This window comes from Anguilla anguilla, chromosome 15, assembly GCF_013347855.1.
Source record: "Anguilla anguilla isolate fAngAng1 chromosome 15, fAngAng1.pri, whole genome shotgun sequence".
Classification (NCBI taxonomy): Eukaryota; Metazoa; Chordata; class Actinopteri; order Anguilliformes; family Anguillidae; genus Anguilla; species Anguilla anguilla.
In genome coordinates, this window is record NC_049215.1 from 31374525 (window position 1) to 31394915 (window position 20391).

At 49.4% G+C, this 20391-nt stretch overlaps 1 protein-coding gene across 3 annotated transcripts in view; it reads left to right on the plus strand.

Moving 5' to 3' along the window:
- The window catches only part of uxs1 (UDP-glucuronate decarboxylase 1), a 49122-nt gene that overhangs the window by 25065 nt on the left and 3666 nt on the right, over positions 1–20391 (plus strand). For all 3 annotated transcript variants that reach the window (XM_035394269.1, XM_035394270.1, XM_035394271.1), the window contains 5 exons: positions 1386–1445; positions 3431–3552; positions 7971–8090; positions 10911–10954; positions 19648–19708. In XM_035394269.1, coding sequence (XP_035250160.1) covers positions 1386–1445; positions 3431–3552; positions 7971–8090; positions 10911–10954; positions 19648–19708 — 407 coding nt within the window. The remainder of the gene's footprint in view (positions 1–1385; positions 1446–3430; positions 3553–7970; positions 8091–10910; positions 10955–19647; positions 19709–20391) is intronic.

Below are 20391 nucleotides of genomic sequence, written 5' to 3' on the forward strand. Positions count from 1 at the left end.
CCTGCGCTCTCCGCTCTGAGGGAGGAGCGGGTCTGAAGGAACGGGTCGAGGGTCAGTGGCGGGTCACATCATGACGTCAGCGCGTGGTCTGCCAGACGTCTCGGGCACAGCCGTGGCCGGAGGCGTTGTGTTTTTGCGTCGTCCGTCCGTCCGTCCGTCCCAATTCTCGTGAACGCGATATCTCAGGAACGCCTTGAGCGAATTTCTCCACATTTGGCATAAACGTCCGCTTGGACTCAAGGATGACCTGATTAGATTTTGGTGGTCAAAGGTCAAGGTCAGTGTGACCTCACAAAACACGCTTTTGGCCATAACTCAAGAATTCATACGCTAATTATGATTCTAAGTTTCACACAAATCTCTAATAGGATAAAATGATGAAGTGATGACATTTTATATTCATCACCGCGAAAAACAGAGCACTGGCTACTGGTGGGCGGAGGCATACAACCGCGAGGCGGTATTTCTAGTTTCTCATAGGTCAATCGCTCCCATTTCCAGGCTAAAAATACCCACCTGCACCCTGCCGTTGCCGTCGGGCATGTCTGTTCCGGCACGTTCCTTAAAAAATAAAAACTGGCTGGCTGGCTGTGTAAGAGCGGACATGTTCTTTTTTCTCTTAGTCGGGGGTAATCGCTCAGAGCCTCTGGAGAAGGCTGATGCCCCTGCTGCAGCCACCCATAGAGTCTCCATCTCCCGGCTGCACGGAGAGTCTCGCTTATTGCAATTAGAGGGAAGCGGCGGTGCTGTAGCGTGCTGTCGCTGCGCTGGTTTTGAACGTGGGGGGGGGGGGGGCCAGCTCGTTCCGTTAGCCGGTCCTCCAGCGCTGTCCGTCTGAACGCCGTGTGTCAGTCCCGCTGTTTTCAGCCTCGGAAAAAAAAAATGTATATCCGGAATCACGCTGGGTTTGCGTTCCCGTTTTGCATCGGAAGCTCGTAGACATGGAGAGTTTGTACCCTGCATGGCTGCTCCCAGTGAGTGTGTTGGGGGGGGGGGGTGTGAGTGCCTTTCTTCCTGCAATGGTGGACCCCTCCATGTTGGATTCTGTAGTCCTGTCTGCTTCTCCCCAGACCTGATGAATAAATCAAGTGATTGCTCCAGATCAGGAGTGCGTGATGGGGTTTGATTGCTCATGCCTGTCTGAATGGGTGCATTTCTCATAGGCTGGATTTAATGAAAATGTGTCCTTGTCTATGACAGCTACATGAAAATTTGTGCTTTCTTTTCCCTTCACAAACACAGTTTAACAGGTTTGGCTTTTACTAAATCCAACGTGCCAAATTGAGTTTGTGAAGAACTTGTTGCGTTTGCTTGTTAGTCGAAGTTCAGGACGGATGGATTGAACGCCGGCCTGACGTCTGCTCTCTCTCTCTCTCCCTCCCCAGGGTTGGCCAAGCGAGTCGGTGCCCGCCTGCTGCTGGCGTCCACGTCGGAGGTGTACGGCGGTAAGAGCGAGCGCCCGTCATATCCCAGAATGCCGTCCTGTGCGTACGAAGATAAGATCGCTCTAGTGTACTTTTTAAAGAAATTCCATTTCCTGTATTCCCTGAGATTGCGTACGTAAACACAAGCAGACACGCACGCGTGCGTACACACACACACACACACACACATTAGAAAGCCCCAGGGTTAAAGGGAATGTGAGTTATGGGGTTTTTTTTTTTCCCCTAGTTCATATTTCACCCATAATGCCCACTATTTATCACAGTGTAGTTTGTGTAATTCTGTATGTAATGCTGGTCAGAGAGAAGCTGCAGTTGTGTAGTTTGTGTATTTCTGTATGTACAGTTGGTCAGAGAGAAGCTGCAGTTGTGTAGTTTGTGTATTTCTGTATGTACAGTTGGTCAGAGAGAAGCTGCAGTTGTGTAGTTTGTGTATTTCTGTATGTACCGTTGGTCAGAGAGAAGCTGCAGTTGTGTAATTCTGTATGTAATGCTGGTCAGAGAGAAGCTGCAGTTGTGTAGTTTGTGTATTTCTGTATGTACAGTTGGTCAGAGAGAAGCTGCAGTTGTGTAGTTTGTGTATTTCTGTATGTGATGCTGGTCAGAGAGAAGCTGCAGTTGTGTAGTTTGTGTATTTCTGTATGTAATGCTGGTCAGAGAGAAGCTGCAATTGTGTAGTTTGTGTATTTCTGTATGTACAGTTGGTCAGAGAGAAGCTGCAGTTGTGTAGTTTGTGTATTTCTGTATGTGATGCTGGTCAGAGAGAAGCTGCAGTTGTGTAGTTTGTGTATTTCTGTATGTAATGCTGGTCAGAGAGGAGCAGCTGTGGTCAGTTTGATCAGGAATCTGGACCTGCTGCTCCCCTCCTCCCCAGTGGTGAATGGTGAATCAGGACGCAACGAAGATAAAATGCCGTTTTTCCTTTTTTGGCTCTGATTGGCTGAAACAGCTCTCTCTCTGTCTCTCTTACTCTCTCTCACTCCATCCTTAGTCCTTTTTTTCCCACTTTTTCTGCTTTGCTAACTCACTAACTCACTGTAATCCTTTCCTCTTTCTCTCTATTTCCTCTTTTTCTGCCTCTTCCCCCCTCTCTCTCTCTCTCTGTCCTTGCTCAGTCATTTTCGCTCTTCCGTAACTCGCCCACTCAGTCACTGGCCGGCTCTGGCGGATGCGCTGGCACCCCTGAGGGTTATGGGTAATGGGACGGCGCGGTATCCCTGGGGGAGCTGATTAGACTCCCCGCTCCCCGCTCCTGCTGTGTGTGCTGACACAACATGCTATTAATAAAACATGGATCCAGGCCGGCTCCCTCCCACAATCCCCCGGGGCAGCCGCCCCTTTGCCCCACCAATCAGTCATGGCCCTCTCAGGTGTGTGCTGTGGGGGCGGAGCTCCGATGCTCAGGTGCGTGCTGTTGGGGGGGGGGGGGGCGGCAGGGGGAGGAGCAGGGACTCTGGGACAGGGGGAATGACCCAGATTTTTGGGCTGTAGCAGCGCTCCACAGCCCTGGACCCTGTGAGCCACGGGTTTTGATGGCGTTGTTGTTTGGACTGCTACTCGGTACTCAATGATTAAATGAAAGTAGCCTGTTATGTGGTGAATTGACATCCATCTTAAATTTGTTTGATTGAAATGAAAATGAAAATCCTGTGGCTCTCCATGACCAGGGCCAGGGCTGGGGACCCCAGCAGACCCTGTGGCTCTCCAGGGCCAGGGCTGGGGACACCTCCAGACCCTGCGGCTCTCCATGACCAGGGCTGGGGACACCTCCAGACCCTGTGGCTCTCCAGGTACAGGGCCAGGGTTTGGGACCCCAGCAGACCCTGTGGCTCTCCAGGACCAGGATTGCGGACCCCAGCAGACCCTGCAGCTCTCCAGGGCCTGGGCCAGGGCTGGGGACCCCAGCAGACCCTGCGGCTCTCCAGGACCAGGGTTGGGGACCTCGCCATACCCTTGGGTAGTAACCTCAGACTTTCTTTCCCCGGCAGACCCAGAAGTGCACCCCCAGAGCGAGGAGTATTGGGGTCACGTGAACCCCATTGGGCCCAGAGCGTGCTACGACGAGGGCAAGCGCGTGGCCGAGACCATGTGCTACGCCTACATGAAGCAGGTGAGCGGCGTGTGGGCGGGGCTCTGGCACGTGGGCGGGGCTTGCCTTTCCCCCGATCCCCCGATGGATCTTGTATTGGATTGGACCAGTGATGAGTTAAAACCTTTTATTTTTTGTCATTAAAACCTTTTATTTTCAGTATTAAAACCTTTTTTTTTTTTGTTATTAGAAACAGAGTGGTTCTGCAGGTTTGGGGTATTCTGTCCATCCTCGGTCTGGTGAGATGGTGAATGGGATTTCCCTGTTTTCTGCCTCATGGCTGGTGAGCATTAGCAGTAGCTCAGAATCAGTCAGTTGGTGGTTCTTCGCTTCGTTTAATGCCCACATTTCAGCTTTGTCTCTATTTTCATTTGGTAAACCTTTTATCCACGACTTTGCTAAGGACAAATTAAAACAAATCCGAGACCCCCTTCCACCCCCACCCCCCATGGAATTTGGCGGGTGTTGCCGTGGCGAGAGTGCGCGCGGTGCCGCTGCTGTCTCAGTGCTTTCCCCACTGCCTCAGACGGGCGGGGCTGGGCACGACTCTCTGGACCTGTGAAGGCCTCCAGCTCAGCCCTCACAGATATGGCTGATTATCTGGTCAGTGGAGTGGAAAATTGGAAGATGTCGAAGGGGAGGGGGGGCAGGGTGGGGGAGGATAAGAAAATCTTTGACGCGCAGTGATTCTTAGATTCTTAACAGGAAAACACTCCCTCAGCCTTTTCTCCCGAGAGAGAGAGAGAGAGAGAGTCCAGCGCCGTAGCAACGTACAAACCAGTCTGGCTGCTGAACACCTCCGTCTTAAAGGCACGGCGTCCTTTTTTTTTGGACGTGCGAGAGGTGGCTGGTCGTACATTTTTGATGAGTTCAATCTGTTTTGAACTCATCAAATGTTTTTATTTTTTTATCTGCGTTTTTGCTTTTTTGAGATTTATCGCGGTGGAGTCGGCGTGAGTTACGGCTTGCGTATGGTAGAGGACGTTCTGGCTGGAACGACCGACGCGTCGACTGACAGGCTGAATGCAGACCCTGAGAACTTCAGTAGGGGTGGTAATAGCAGAGAAAAAGCGATTGAATATTGGACTATTTTCATTTTCCCGTATTCTATATTTTTGTGCTCTCATCTGATGTAGGTTTTTCTACGCAGCGAGAACTTCTCAAATGCCAAGCAATACTCCGAATTGTTGCTGGGGTGATGTTATAGTAGATCATTTATATTCATGCAGCGGTGAAGCTGATTGGTTGGGCAGCGTGTGCACGCTCAACCATAGCGTCCCCCAGGAGGAAGAGGGTTAGAAGCTGCAGTCGGCCGTGTCTGTCTCCACACACGCACACACACACGCACACACACGCACGCACGCACGCGCACACACGCACGCACACACACGCACACACACACATGCACGCACACACACACGCACACGCACACACGCACGCACACACACGCACACACACACACGCACGCACACACACACACTCACGCACGCACGCACACACACACACACACGTTAGCGTCCTGGCTCGGCCAGTCGTGTGCGAGCTCGACTCCCGGACTGAGGAATACCCCCCCCCCCCCCCCCCCCGGCATCTCATCTTCCTCCGCTTTGCCCCCACTGTGCGATCGGCGGCATCAAGCCACAGTGCGAGCCATTGGCACGATGAAAGCCCTGCACGGGCAGTTAGCCCAATCAAGCCACCGCGTGAGGCGTTGCCACAATCAAACCCGCGCCGCCAGCAGTTAGCCCAATCAGAGCGCTGCGTTCGGCGTTGGCACAATCACAGCGCTTTGCGGCCAGCTGGCACAATCAGAACCGCCACGCGAGCAGTTAGCGCAATCAAACCCATTACACAATCAGCGGAACCAGGGCGCTAAGTGAGCAGTTAGCGTAATCGAATCGCTCGAAGCTCGCCCCTTTGCGAACGCGGCTCTTCCGCGGCGCGGCGACGGAAACAAGGAGCGCTGGCCCGCAGGCGGTCTCCCCTTGAGCGCGGTCGCTCCTTCCCTTCCGCTCGAGACTCGCGTCAAGCGTCGTTCCTTCAGAACGAGCTCAGAGCTGATTCGTACTTCTGCGATCGCGTGACCCGTCCCAGAGAGCTTTGCGGCGGCTGGCTTTTCCAGTTAAGGTTCTTCGCTACGTTCTGTGGCTGAACCAAGGCAGGTGGGCTTCGCAGGGAGGGTGTGTCTCTTTCGGGAGAGCCGTCTCCTGTCCTGCACGGGTCATTCCACAGACACCCCAGCAGTCTTCCTCGGGCAGAAGAAGCTGCTGTAAATTTGCACACCCATCCAGGGGTGAGGTCAGAGGTCAGAGGTCCAGGGGGTGCCTCTCTGATTTGGATCCATCTCCCCCCACAGCCTTGTGTGTGCTCTTCCTGGGACTGTTGTCTGCTTGTCAAAACACCGCACGCAGATATTTTCCCCTCCACTAGAATGTCCCTGTGTGTGTGTGTGTGTGTGTGTGTGTGTGAAAGCACAAACCTGAGAATTGCGCCAGAAGTCACCGCCAGGAGTCTGCCAGGCACACGGATGTTGACTCCACTTTGCCCTGAGGATGGGAAGAGGAGGGCCAGGCATTTTGGGGGGGGGGCTTTTCAGAGGATTATGAATGAATGGACTCTGCTGTTTGTCCCGCTGTTGTTTTTGCTTTAGTCGGTGACCTTGTCAGCGTGCGGACTCTGCATCCTAATGGCCCTGGATGTGGATATTATCGATTAATCCTACGTTTCACGCCGGTCCTTCTGATACGCCTTATTGCCTGAAAGCTTGGTATGAAATCATTAGGAATGTGTCCGTCATGATTAAAATCCTCCATTTGCAGCGGTCCGGACGTTTATTACCTGACACACGCTACACACACACACGGTGATGTGCAAGGACACATAATACACACACACACACACACACACACACAGCGCACACACTGGGGAACTCGTATGCGCGTACACACTCAGTTCCGTGGGAAATTCTGGAGCTAATCCGCGCTCCAGTCCACATAGCAGCCCACGCCTTGCTGAACGAAGACTGAACTTTCCTTGTCCTAAGAATGAGTATTCTCGATATGAGCAAGATACTTTTTTACAGAATCTACCTTTAAGAATACTTATAAAATTAGTTGGTTTCCTCCTAAGCTTCCTAAACTTCTCTCGTCGTCTGAACCATTCAGTTCAGGCGTACCTGTTGATTTGTGTGAATAAAGGCGGAGCTAGTTCAGACCTTGTGGCGTGAAGTGTAAACGCAATCGTTGGCCGCTAGGGGGACTGGCACAGCCTGTGCTCCACAGCGCCCCCCTGTGCCCGACGCTGGGAAGCGCGTCGCGGGGCGGAGCTCGGGGGGCGCTAGTGCTGGACCACAGGAGGCCTAACGTCGCCAGGCCCATGTCCATTTCAGAGGACGGGCGCTTTTGGGGATGGGATTCCCGGGACAGTGCGGGACATTGGGCTTGTCCCGTCCTCTTATGATGAGGAGGACGGTGCTGGCATTTAGGGAGAGGCTCTGAGTGGGACTCCAAGGCACCTCACGGGACAGGCAGACACAGGGCTCTGTGTCTCCATCCCCCAGAACAGTCACTGCATCCCTCTTTTTCTCATCCCTCCTTTCGCACTCTTTCTCCTCTTCCCTTTTTTCCCCTCTGAGTAACACAGAGCAGCCTCCATCCTTCCACATTATCCCCGTTTCTTGAACGTCTTTCTCCGATTTTTTTATTTTATTTTTTGCGCCATGTTTACCGTAGACGCCAGACGTTCCAGCGAGAGCTTGTGTAACAGCCACGCTCAGGAAAAAAAAGCAAACAACAAAACGATCGGCAGGAAGTGACCTTTTACGAGGTCAGCAAAAAAAAAAAAAAAAAAGGGGAACTATTTTCGGCGGAGAAGAGAGCGACGAGCCGTTCGCCGCGCGAGAGAACGTTCCGGAGCAGCTGAGCTTCCTCCCGGGGGAGCCCGGGTGTGCTGTAGCACTGGAAGCCGTTAGCAAGCACGCCCACAGCTTTCCACGGTTTGCCGTTGGTTTAGCTCTCACTTCCTCCGCTTCATCTTCGACCGGCTCTGTGCCTGCGCGCCGTGCGAGAAGAGGATTCTGGGTGTTTGTTCACCTGCTGTCTGTACGGGAACATTCTGTCTGTCTTCCGGCTGTAAGCCCACCAATCCCCTCGTATGTGGAAGAAGCTTCGCGTGTAAATACAGTAAAGTCCTTCACACAACACGCTGTGAGCGGCATGTAATCTCTTTTCCACCGCGAAGGAGAAGAATGACTCGTGTCTAACATTTGCTGTCAGTTACATTGACAAGATCTCCAAAACTTATTTTGTTATTTAGTTTTTCCTGAAGTACATGTAATGGTGTCATTTCTTTAACTGTATGTTTGGATGTAGGACTTTTTCTTTTCCGTTTTTAATCGTCCGAGATTTGGCTGACGTGACTGCACTTCCTGTGACCCACAGGAAGGAGTGGAGGTGAGGGTGGCCAGGATCTTCAACACCTTCGGCTCCCGGATGCACATGAACGACGGGCGCGTGGTCAGCAACTTCATCCTGCAGGCCCTGCAGGGGGAGCCGCTCACGGTGAGCCAGCGCCCCCTTCAGCTCACACGCAGTCACAGTCACAGCTCACACACAGTCACAGCTCACACACAGAGTCAGGGTCAGCTCACACAGTCACAGTCACAGCTCACACACAGTCACAGTCACAGCTCACACACAGAGTCAGGGTCAGCTCACACACAGTCACAGTCACAGCTCACACACACAGTCACAGTCACAGCTCTCACACAGAGTCACAGTCACAGCTCACACACACAGTCACAGTCACAGCTCTCACACAGAGTCACAGTCACAGCTCACACACAGAGTCAGGGTCAGCTCACACACAGTCACAGTCACAGCTCTCACACACAGTCACAGTCACAGCTCACACACACAGTCACAGTCACAGCTCACACACGCAGTCACAGTCACAGCTCTCACACACAGTCAGGGTCAGCTCACACACAGTTACAGTCACAGCTCTCACACACAGTCAGGGTCAGCTCACACACAGTCAGGGTCAGCTCTCACACAGTCACAGCTCACACACAGTCACAGTTAGCTCTCACACAGTCAGGGTCAGCTCTCACACACAGTCAGGGTCAGCTCTCACACACAGTCAGGGTCAGCTCTCACACACAGTCAGGGTCAGCTCACACACAGTCACAGTCACAGCTCTCACACACAGTCAGGGTCAGCTCACACACAGTCACAGTCACAGCTCACACACAGTCACAGTCACAGCTCACACACAGTCACAGTCACAGCTCACACACAGTCACAGTCACAGCTCACACACACAGTCACAGTCACAGCTCACACACTGTTACAGTCAGCTCACTCACAGTCAGGGTCAGCTCACACACACAGTCACAATCACAGCTCACACACACAGTCACAGTCACAGCTCACACACAGTCACAGTCACAGCTCTCACACACAGTCACAGTCACAGCTCACACACAGTCACAGCTCACAGCTCACACACTGTCAGAGTCAGCTCACACACAGTCAGGGTCAGCTCACACAGTCACAGTCAGGATCAGCTCACACACGCAGTCAGGGTCAGCTCACACACAGTCAGGGTCAGCTCACACACAGTCAGGGTCAGCTCACACAGTCACAGTCAGGATCAGCTCACACACGCAGTCAGAGTTAGCTCACACACTGTCACAGTTAGCTCACACACAGAGACACGGTCACTTCCCTTGTCCTTGTATCTGCGAGACAGTGTCAGTTTTTCAATGAGGTAGTAACACTCAGTAACCTGGTACTCAGTATCTGGTACGTGTGTGTGTGTGTGTGTGTGTGTGTGTGTGTGTGTTCCTGCCTCCTGCCTCTCCGATTCCCTATCTGTGAGGGAATAAACCTAAACACCGGATAATGACCTCATTTATGAACCAATGCCCTGAACTACGCTCCCCCGTCCAGCCACACGGGCAAACGCAGCCGGACAAACACTGAGGCTTCCAGAACACGCCGGAACTTTGTGAACTTTTTTAATGTTCCCGGGGGGAGCGATAAAGGCGGCGTGGCGACAGACTTAGCAGAGGAAGAAAGGGGCCGATGCCCTTTCAAACGGCAGCGGCTCATCGCTCGCCATCCGTCGCCTGTTGCATTATTCCCATTAGCGAATGCAAATCGCGCTTTTCATCTTCGCCGCGGCGCGCCGCGCTTCCAAAGAAATGCCATCCGCCAGGAAAACAAAGCGTCGCTCTGCGCCACCCGGAGAGAATCTGACCTGAGCCGGGTTAGGAGGAGCGAAAGGGTAACCTTGCAGAAACGCTCACGTGGAACACGTTTTACATGCCGTGCCAGGGCTCAGCCTGCAGGTGTGTGTAAAGCAAAGTGTGTGTGCCCCTATGGACGGCATCTGGGATACCGTCCATAGGGCTTGTAGAGGGGCGACATAGCTCAGGAGGTAAGAGCCGTTGTCTGGCAGTCGGAGGGTTGCTGGTTCGATCCCCGCCCTGGGCGTGTCGAAATGTGTCCCTGAGCAAGACACCTAACCCCTAACTGCTCTGGTGAATGAGAGGCATCAATTGTAAAGCGCTTTGGATAAAAGCGCTTTATAAAAGTCCATATTACCATTTACATCCGAGTCATTCCACTGGCTCTCCTGTAGTACTATGTGTGGCCTGTAGGATGTTAAATAGGCAATGGTTCTCATGTGGTACAGTGTGTGGCCTGTAGGGTATAGAAAGTCACTGGTACTCCTGTAGTACTGTGTGCGGCCTGTAGGGTGTAAAATAGTCTCTGACTCTGCTGTAGTACTGTGTGTGTCCTGTAGGGTCTAAAATAGTCCCTGACTCTCCTGTAGTACTGCGTGCATCCTGTAGGGTGTGAAATAGTCCCTGGCTCTCCTGTAGTACTGCACACTTCAGCTGTGGTTTGTGGTGCCAGGGTTGGTGTGGTCTGTCTGAGATGTCTTAGACCACCTGTCCTCCACTCACTTGCCTGTTTGAGACCTGTGCTGCTGAATAGGATCAAACAGACTACTCTCACTCTCTGCTTTTCACAACGTGTGAGAGAAGAAGAGAAGTGCACAGTCAGTGCTGTTTCATTTCATGGATTTTATTTATTTTTGAGCACTTTCGTTCAGTCGAGTAGAGGACCTTCTTGAATTGAAGCATGAATCAATGCGGGGAAATATTAATGTTCTGTTCCGTTTCTCCATCCAGTTTTTTATTTTTGGTCTAATTGATTTGTTATGATGTAACCACGGGCTTCGGGGTTCTGTGTGTGTTTTATTTATTTACACCCCCTCACCTGGTGTGTGTTCCGCGTCGGTTTCTGAAACCCTGTCCTTGACGGGCGTGTTTTACAGTCTTGTCTTTTCTGCTCTCTGTTTAATTTCAGGTTTATGGATCAGGATCCCAGACCAGAGCCTTCCAGTATGTCAGGTGGGTGCCTCGCACGCGCGCGCAGTCTGTGGGCTCATGCCTCTCTGAAAATAAGGTCACAATAAAAGATGACACAATGGAGACTGTGACACTTTTGGGGCGGCAGTGTAGTGTAATGGGTAGGGAGCTGGTCTTGTCCCCCGAAGGTCACAGGTTTGATTCCCCGGGTAGGACATCGCCGTTGTACCCTTGAGCATGGTTCTTAACCTGCATTGCTTCAGTTTGTATCCGGCTGTATAAATGGATGCAATGTAAATGCTGTATGTAAGTCGCTCTGGATAAGAGCGTCTGCTAAATGCCTGTAATGCAATGTAGTGAGACACACAAGTGTGTCAGGTACAGCAGGATACTGTGTAATATTGGCCAGTAGAGAGACTGTTTGCCTTCTAAACTGTGTACCTGTATTTATTCCTGGTCCCCTCCACATGTATTTTAAAACCTTAAAAAATATTATATATTGAATAATTATTTTTTAAATATGGTTTTTCCTCCAACAACAAAAACTAAAATAGACTAATATAAAGTGAATACAGTCACAACAATGTGTCTGTGTGGGTCTGTGTGTGCGTGTGTGCGTCTGTTTGTGTGTGAATGTGTGTGTGTGTGCGTCTGTGTGTATCTGTGTTTGTGTGTGTGTGCGTGCGTGCACGTGTGTATGTGTGTGAGTGCGAGTGTGTGTGTCTGTTTTTGTGTGTGTGTGTGTGTGCGTGTGAGTGTCTGTGTATGTGTGTGTCTGTGTGTGCGTGCGTGCGTGTGTATGTGTGTCTGTGTGTGTCTGTGCGTGCGTGCATCTGTGTATGTGTGTGTGTGTGCGTGCGTGCGCGTGCCTGCTGCAGCTGAGCTGTTGCTGATAGCTGGGTAAGGAGAGCAGAGGGCATTTCCTCTGAAGCGCTCATACTTCATTATCCCCGATTTATCAGAAGGATTTTTACCCAGAGTTCCTCTGCAGGGCCATAGGAGACATAGCAGCAATCAGGAAAGGAGGAGAGAGAAAAGGATTCTTTAAAAATTAATCACCGTTACCTGAGAGGAGGTGCGTTATCACTGGGGATTTCAGAATGAATGTTCATTTGCTAACAGACTCTGCTGTAATTTAATGACCTGTCAGAATCCCTCGCCAGGTTCTGTCTGTTTTTTCAGCTTTAGACAAGTAATCTTGCGCAGTATCTAATGTTCCTTGTCATATAGTTTGTATGGGAGCTGAATTTCCCAATAATGGCGGTAAGGCCAGTTCCATGCTCAGTTTCAGCCTAGGAGCTTTTATTAGAAGCAGGTTTGAGCAGAATGCTGGAACCGTGGTCCTAACACTGTACTTGTGGTCCTGACGCTGTACCCTCAGTCCTAACACTGTACTCTTAGTCCTAACACTGTACCCTCAGTCATAACGCTGTACTCGCAGTCCTAACACTGTACTTGTAGTCCTATCACTGTACTCTCAGTCCTAACACTGTACCCTCAGTCCTGACGCTGTACTCGTAGTCCTGACACTGTACTCGTAGTCATAACACTGTACTTGTAGTCCTGACGCTGTACTCGTAGTCCTAACACTGTACCCGCATCCTAACAGTGTACTCACAGTCCTAACACTGGACGCGTATTCCTAACACTGTACCCTCAGTCCTAATGCTGTACTTGCAGTCCTAACACTGTACTTGTAGTCCTAACACTGTACTCGTAGTCCTAACACTGTACTCGTAGTCCTAACACTGTACTCGTAGTCCTAACTCTGTACTCGCAGTCCTGACGCTGTACTCGTAGTCCTGATGCTGTACTCGTAGTCCTAACACTGTACTCACAGTCCTAACACTGTACCCGCAGTCCTAACGCTGGACCCTCAGTAATTTTGAGAAAAGCTTTTTCCCTACGGATTGGCCATTGAAATCACTGATGCGCAGTGATAAAAAAACACATTCTCGACCTCATCCTCCAATGCCCATCCTGTCCAGACTGGGCTCACGAGTGAAAACGAGGTCCTCAATGGAAGGAGAATTCTGGGGGTTTTTTAACAGTAGTTTTTCTTGAATGTGAGAGTATGAGTCGGTCGTGGAGTGTTTTTATCTATAGGAATATTCTGTCCTTCTCAGTTGTTTAGGTGTCTGGAGCTTTATCACACGCTTGTATTTCCACCAGATGGTAGCGGCCATTGTCATACATTCTTTTAAAATGGAAGCAGCTAATGCATTCTTTATTTTCACACAGAGGCAGCAATTACATTCATCTTGAGATAGAAACAGCGAATGCATTCTTTTTCAGATTGAAGCAGCAATTACATTCATTTTGAGATCGAAACAGTGAATTCATTCTTTATTTTCAGACAAAAGCAGCAATTACATTCAGATTCAGATAGAAGATATTTTGTTCTTTAAGATAGAAGTAGTACATACGTTCTTTATTTGAGACCAGTACAAGCAATTAAGGTTTTTCATTTTTTAATTAAGGCCAGATACATTGCCATGATTATAAAAAAAAAACTAATACAGCTGTATGTGTAGTATTTAAATGTGTGTAGTGTTTTCAATTCTGGCATCAATAAAGGAGATCAGCGTGAGATTTTTAATCTAGACACAGCTTTTGTCTGTGCCCACTTCTGTCTGTACTCAGCTCAGTTTTATCTGTACCGAGCTCACTTCTGTCTGTACTGAACTAATTTCTGTCTGTACTGAGCTCATTTCTGTCTGTACTGCGCTCATTTTTGTCTGTACTGCGCTTATTTCTGTCTGTACTATGCTCATTTCTGTCTGTACTGAGTTAATTTCTGTCTGTGCTGTCTGTACTGTGCTCATTTTTTGTCTGTGCTGAGCTCACTTCTGTCTTCAGTCACTGCAATCTAAAGCTGTTTGTGGCCACAGTCCTAAGCAAGCCGTCAGACAGTGAATCCAGTTAACCCATTGAATCAATTGCAAAAAAAAAAAATCTATTTAAATGCATTATCATAGTAATTAACCACTATGATACTGTATTATTTTCCTCATTGTTTTCACTAAGCACTCATTGAGGAAGGAGTGCTGCTCGTTGTGTTTGGATAACAGAGCAGGTTTTGTAGGTCAGTCCGTTCCCTTCTCTGAACATTATAATTATTTGTTTGAATACTTTCGGAGAGGGTGGGAGTCTGATAGAACTGCTGTGATGATGAAGGGCAATCTCAGGCAAATCCATAATTTTGTTAGACTGGAATGGTTGTTTTGAGCATTGGTCGGATCCTTTGTTGTCTCAATAAATGATCCTGTGCTGTTTGAGAAGGCTGAATGTTTTTATAGATTAGGTAATTAAATATTTAGCGCTGATTGAGTGGCCGAGCAGCTGGTTTCGGAGGAGCGGAAGGTGGCCCTTATCTGTTTAATATCCCCTCCCTGTCTGGCTTCTGCGGGGCGTCCTGTCCTCATCAGAAAAGAGGATCAATAGGCATAACGCCAAGCTGACGATCGGACCTGAACTACAACCTGAAATTTAAAAAAGAAAAATAGAAATTATGCGCAGATGAGTCGATTCTAATCTGTCCAGATTCCCGCCTGTGGTCTGCCATTTTCTCCTGCTCGTTACGAGAGGAACCTGACCTGTCGATCGAGGTTCTGCTCTGGCACGATGACAGACAGCTCCTGAAACTCCCAACGGACCGCCTCCTCGTCGAGTGACAGGAGGGAAGAGCCAATGAGCATCACCCGTGGTTAGGGCCACAGTCACAGCATTGGGCACTTGAGTTATTGAGAGTGTACAGCAGTTTTGCCAGGGTCTAAGAGGACTGCTCCCCTTTATATTTTTTATGATATTCAGAATATAAAGACAGATACACTACATTTCCAAAAGTGTGTGGACAGACACCCCTTCTGATTGGTGTGTTTGGGGTATGTCAGCCACGCCTGTTGCTGACAGGTGCGTAAAATCAAGCCACGGAATTTCAAACATGGGAAACAAAAAGCGCAAATGATTTCTAGAACGATTTGTTTGCATGGAAAAAAACGATTTTGTCCACCGGACATAAGCGCGTTTTTATTTCTAAAAAATGTTTTGAGCTTAAATGCTCTGCTCTGTGAATGCCTTCAGTTGGCTTTATGTTGCTGGCTTGCTGTGCTTCCTTTTCCTGTATATACACTGTGTGGCGATTGCATGGTGAGGCTGTTGTTCAGTCACGGATTTGGCCCAGGTCCTGTGTGAGTGCGTGCAGTTCAGAAGGTTTGGAGAGGAAGGAGATGACAGAAGCCCGTATGGGGGTTCTCCCCCCCCCTTTCTGAAGAGGTGTTTTCTGTTGTCCAGCCCGCTTCAGGAAGTCATACTGTGACTGAATAAATAAATTAGAAGAGCTGTTGTTTTTAAGCGGACTTTAAAAGGGCGATCCCCCCCCCCCCCCCGTCCTCTCTGACTGCTCCCCCGGGCCGGTGCTGGATTTAGGAGTTTGGAACAGAGTTTGGAACGGAGCTCGTGACTCCTGAGTTTCCTCTCAGGGTCTCGTCTGCGTCCGCTCTGGAGACACACTGGAGACGCACTCGAGGAAGAGCCATTTTTTTCAGAGGGAATCCTTATGCAACGCGATTCTTCCTTTGTTCTTTGCTCCTCATGAAAAAGAATTATTTAAAAGAAAAGAATTATTGAAATGTACAGCAAAGTGGTGCATCAGCGGTTTTTTTGTTTTTTTTTGAGCCGAAAGATGATGAAAGGCAAAATAATATATCTTTAGGATTTCCTGGCCGATGTACCTCGCCACTTCTGCGCCTTATTTATGAATATTTAAAGCTTTATCTTGGGAGTTCATATATTTTTAAAACCCCAAAGATAATTTAATGTTCTTTTTCCACGTTTTAATTCTCGATTCGCACTTCAGCATCGCGGCTTAAGATCACACACACTGGCCTCGGAGGTTATTCACGCCCTCGACGAAGACGAAGGAGGAAGGCCGGGTAAAATGAGCAGCGCTTTTAAAACCACGCAGCGCAGCATGCACAGTACTCACGCAGTACTCACGCAGTACTCACTCAGTACTCGCACAGTACTCACGCAGTACTCACTCAGTACTCACTCAGTACTCGCGCAGTACTCGCGCAGTACTCACTGAGTACTCACTCAGTACTCACGCAGTACTCACGCAGTACTCACTCAGTACTCGCACAGTACTCGCACAGTACTCGCACAGTACTCACACAGTACTCGCACAGTACTGGCGCAGTACTCACTCAGTACTCGCGCAGTACTCACGCAGTACTCACGCAGTACTCACTCAGTACTCGCGCAGTACTCGCGCAGTACTCGCGCAGTACTCACTCAGTACTCACTGAGTACTCACTCAGTACTCACGCAGTACTCACGCAGTACTCACACAGTACTCGCACAGTACTCACTCAGTACTCACGCAGTACTCACTCAGTACTCACGCAGTACTCACGCAGTACTCACGCAGTACTCACTCAGTACTCACTCAGTACTCGCACAGTACTCGCACAGTACTCGCACAGTACTCGCGCAGTACTCACGCAGTACTCACTCAGTACTCGCACAGTACTCGCACAGTACTCACTCAGTACTCACGCAGTACTCACGCAGTACTCACGCAGTACTCACGCAGTACTCACGCAGTGCTCACTCGTTTATGTGAAGGTGTGAGCTCTCCGTATGCACACCTTGCTGGAGGTTTTGTAAGGCAGTGCTGTGCAGTACAGGGGCAGTGGCTGGGGACTGGGGCAGTGAAGACCTTGTGTTCGAAGGCCCTGGGGTTTCAGAGCCTACCTGGCATTCAGTCCAGGGACTCCTCTGGTTCAGGAGGGGGGGCTTGTCCTCTCTGTCCTTCAGTCTGCCCCTTCCCTCGCCCCCCCCCCTTCCTGCCCCATCATGCGCGCATCTCCTTTCCCGTGTCTGGTAGCTGTCCTTCAGCCCAGCCGCCCTGGTGTTTCTGGGGGGGAGAAGGCCCATCATGCCATGTCAATGGAGTGAGAACATGGTTTGTCCATTTGGGCTCCAGACCCTGGACACTGAAAGGCTGTGATGTGTGAGAAGGGTTTAGAAGGGGGGGGGGGGGGGGGGGGGGCCACATGGCACATCAGCTAAATATGTGGGGGGGGGCGGCAGGCTGGGAGAATTAGTTTCTGTCAATCCTTGCTTCCGTAAATATCCTGCTGTATAGGTGGATTGTATGTGGAAGAATGTAATCTGTGTAAATTGCTTGGGATAGGAGCATCTGCTAAATAACGTAATGGGTTAAAAGGCGGGCAGGGGGGTGTGGCCTGATCTGCTCGGCCAATGACGTGCTGCCAGTTCCGGCGTGTGTAGGTGCTTTCCAGAGTATGTGACATAAATGCCTGATAGGCTCCAGCTCTCAGATGGGCCTATATGAATTCTCCTACCCTCTGAGATTGTGTCAGTTTTTGCCAGAATCGAAGAGAACTGAATTCTTTCTCCCTAGGGAAGAAAGATAGAGGGGTGTTGGGGGAGGGAAGGGGGGGGACAGAGGGGGCTGGAGCTTTGTATTTGCCGAATCTTTTCGTTCCCAGGAGAGCTTGCATACGCCAGCCACGCCGTAGAGATATGAGACGCGTCATAGGCGCGAGATGGGCGTGTGGCTCTCTGCCTGCCTGGCTGAATCCAGCCACTTGGATTTTTCTTTTCTTTTTGTTTTTCTTTCTATCTTTCTTTCTTTTTACAGCTTTCTGTGCTTCCGTCCACAAACACTTCTGAGTTATTTCTCCAGTGTATCGTGAAGCCCTTCCCACCTTTTATAGAAATAAAAGCGTGAAGGAGTTTTTAACGCCTGTATTTTGATAGTCCTTCTGCGCACTTGAAGGTGTGCAGGATACTTAGAGCGGCAGCCATTTATTTATTTCCTGTTCCTGTCAGTCAGCCGGGAATCCTGAACCTGTGTGGTTTTTCCTCCATGCTGTCATGTGACTCCCATTCCCAGGAGGTAATTGGTGCATCTGCCCCGGAGTTGTTTTGTCACAATAAAAGCTTGAATCCCGCTCTGGTGCATAAATGCTTTTGATCACTGTTCTGCAACAGAGAGGTTGGCTTTCCACCTTTAACTTCAGAATCCTTATGTTGTACCTGAAGTAAATCTCTACCATCCATCTGAAACATTATATTCATATGCGGTGTGATTAAAAAGGTATGCCTTCTTTGTCCCTGTAGTATTCAGTGTTGACTGGAATTAGATGTGTGTGTGTCTGTGTGTGTGTCTGTGTGTGTGTGGTGGTGGGTGAGGTGAGTTCCCCTTCATCACTGTAAAGCACTTTGAGCGTTTGGAAGTTTGGAAAAGTGCTATATAAAGGCAATTCATTAATTAACGTGTGTGTGTGTGTGTGCGCTTATGTGTGTCTGAGCGTGCGTGTGCGTGTCCCTTGACAACCGAAAAGCAATGCGGCTCACGTGTCCTGGACAGGCGAGGCTAGGTCTCACATTTGCAGCTCACGGAGTTGATTGACAGTGGATTAAATTAAAACAAGCTTGTTTCATCACCGCCAAGCGGTAGATTTTTCAAAGGGAGCAGCCTGACAGGAGAGACGCAGCTGGAGCCAAAGTTTGTGTCCGTTCGCTCGTCAGAGAGCTGACCGAGGTGGCTGCGTGGGGGCGGGGGCGAGGGAGGGGGCGGGGGGGGGGTGGGGGGGTGAGGGGGGTGATCACTGCCATACACGAAGGTCCACAGACGCTGCCTTACTTGGTATTTCATTATCGTTTACATCTGTATTCTGTTTCCTAATGAGAAACAAGAATTATTTTTTTTTTTTATAAAACATGGATTGGCAGAAATAGATTTTATCCCACTATCCACAAGACGGACCGTTCTGTCAAGATCTTTTAAAATGGGAAAAAAAGAAACTGTTAATGAGCTGATCTGAGTGGAGGTGTTATCTCCTGGAAACATCGTTATTTCCCACTCACATTGAAACAGCCATATGGTCCTTGTTTTGCCAGCCAATTCAACAATTAATTCTGTCAGCATCTCGATAATTAACATTTTTTATGATTGACTGAGACACACATCAGAATACATAAAATGTGCAAAAATGCTCATTCTGTGCATTTTGAAATATGCAGCATATATGTATTAATTATATCTGCAAATTTTTTAACGAGTATTGCCCTCCATTTAATTAAAGATTAATTGTGTGTGTAGTTTATAACGGGTTGTAAGTTTTACACACGCACACACACACACTCTCTCTCTCACACACACACATACTTACAGTACTGCGTATGGCAGTCCAGTGTTATGAAGATGACGTTGCTTCCATCTGCATGCCCGTGGTGAAACTGTGGCTGTATCGTGGTTCAGGTTGTTTTTGCGGCAGTGCCACAGCGTGTCGCCATGGGGACCGATTTTTGTCCACCGCAGTACCTACAGTATACGGAGAGTGGTGTGATAAAGCTCTCTGTGGGTACTGTAGATGAGTCATGTGGCACTCCTCTGTCCATGAGTCATGTGGTACTCCTCTGTCCTTGGTAGAGCGGTCGTCCTGTGGTGAAGGCTGCGTGTTCAGTTTCTGCTAAACGAGTGTGATGTCACCGAGGCTGAGAGGTTAGACCACTTAGCCGCTCTGCCCGGGCCGACTGCTCCTCACCACAGGGGTCTGCTGCTCGTCGCTCCCTAAGGGGCCTACTGCAGAGTGGGGGGGGGGGGGGGGGTTAGGGTTAGATTTCTGGTGTTTTTTTTTTTTACAGTAAATAAGGCTTACGTTTCTCTCTCTCCCTCTCTCGCCCCTCTTTCTGTGCAGTGATTTGGTGAACGGGCTGGTGTCCTTAATGAACAGTAACATCAGCAGCCCCGTCAACTTGGTGAGTCTCCTGGGGGTTTTTTTTTTAAACCTGAGGCCATGCGCCGTTGGGCTTGTTTCAGCAGGGGGCGCTGGACATCCGGTCACTATACGCCACGCTATGCCGAAGATCTGCAGCATCTTGGAAAAAAGCACAAAGAAGGGCAGCATGACTTGTCACCTGTTAGAAACAGCTGTGGACCTCTTCATGCTTTATCCACAGAGAGAGACAGATATATGCTGAATTGGGTGGAAGAGTTCTGGGCAGAGCATGTTTAACCCAGTAATTGCATTGCTATTTTTGAAAATTATTCTTGGAAGAGGCTATTTCTGTGGTAAATGCCGTTTCTGTAATTTTTTAGACCACCCTCGGCACAGAGGCTAAATGCTAATTTAGCAGAGTTGAGCTGGACTGAAGGACCACTTCACGTAAATGTGTGTTTTGTTACATTGTTGCATCAGAACAATACTGTGGGGATCCACTATTGTTAAGTCAGATTATACCGGTTGACATTTTGGAGCATAATAATGAAATATTACACGCAAGTGGTCAATTTTCTTCGATGTGATTGACCTCATTATTTGCATGAATGAAATAAACAGCGTTCATCTCAAGTGGCCTACGCTTCAGTTAGTTTGTTCACGTTGCTGAAGCTCTTGAACATCACAGAGAGTTCGACCGCATGCTGACGCTCGTGGTTGCGG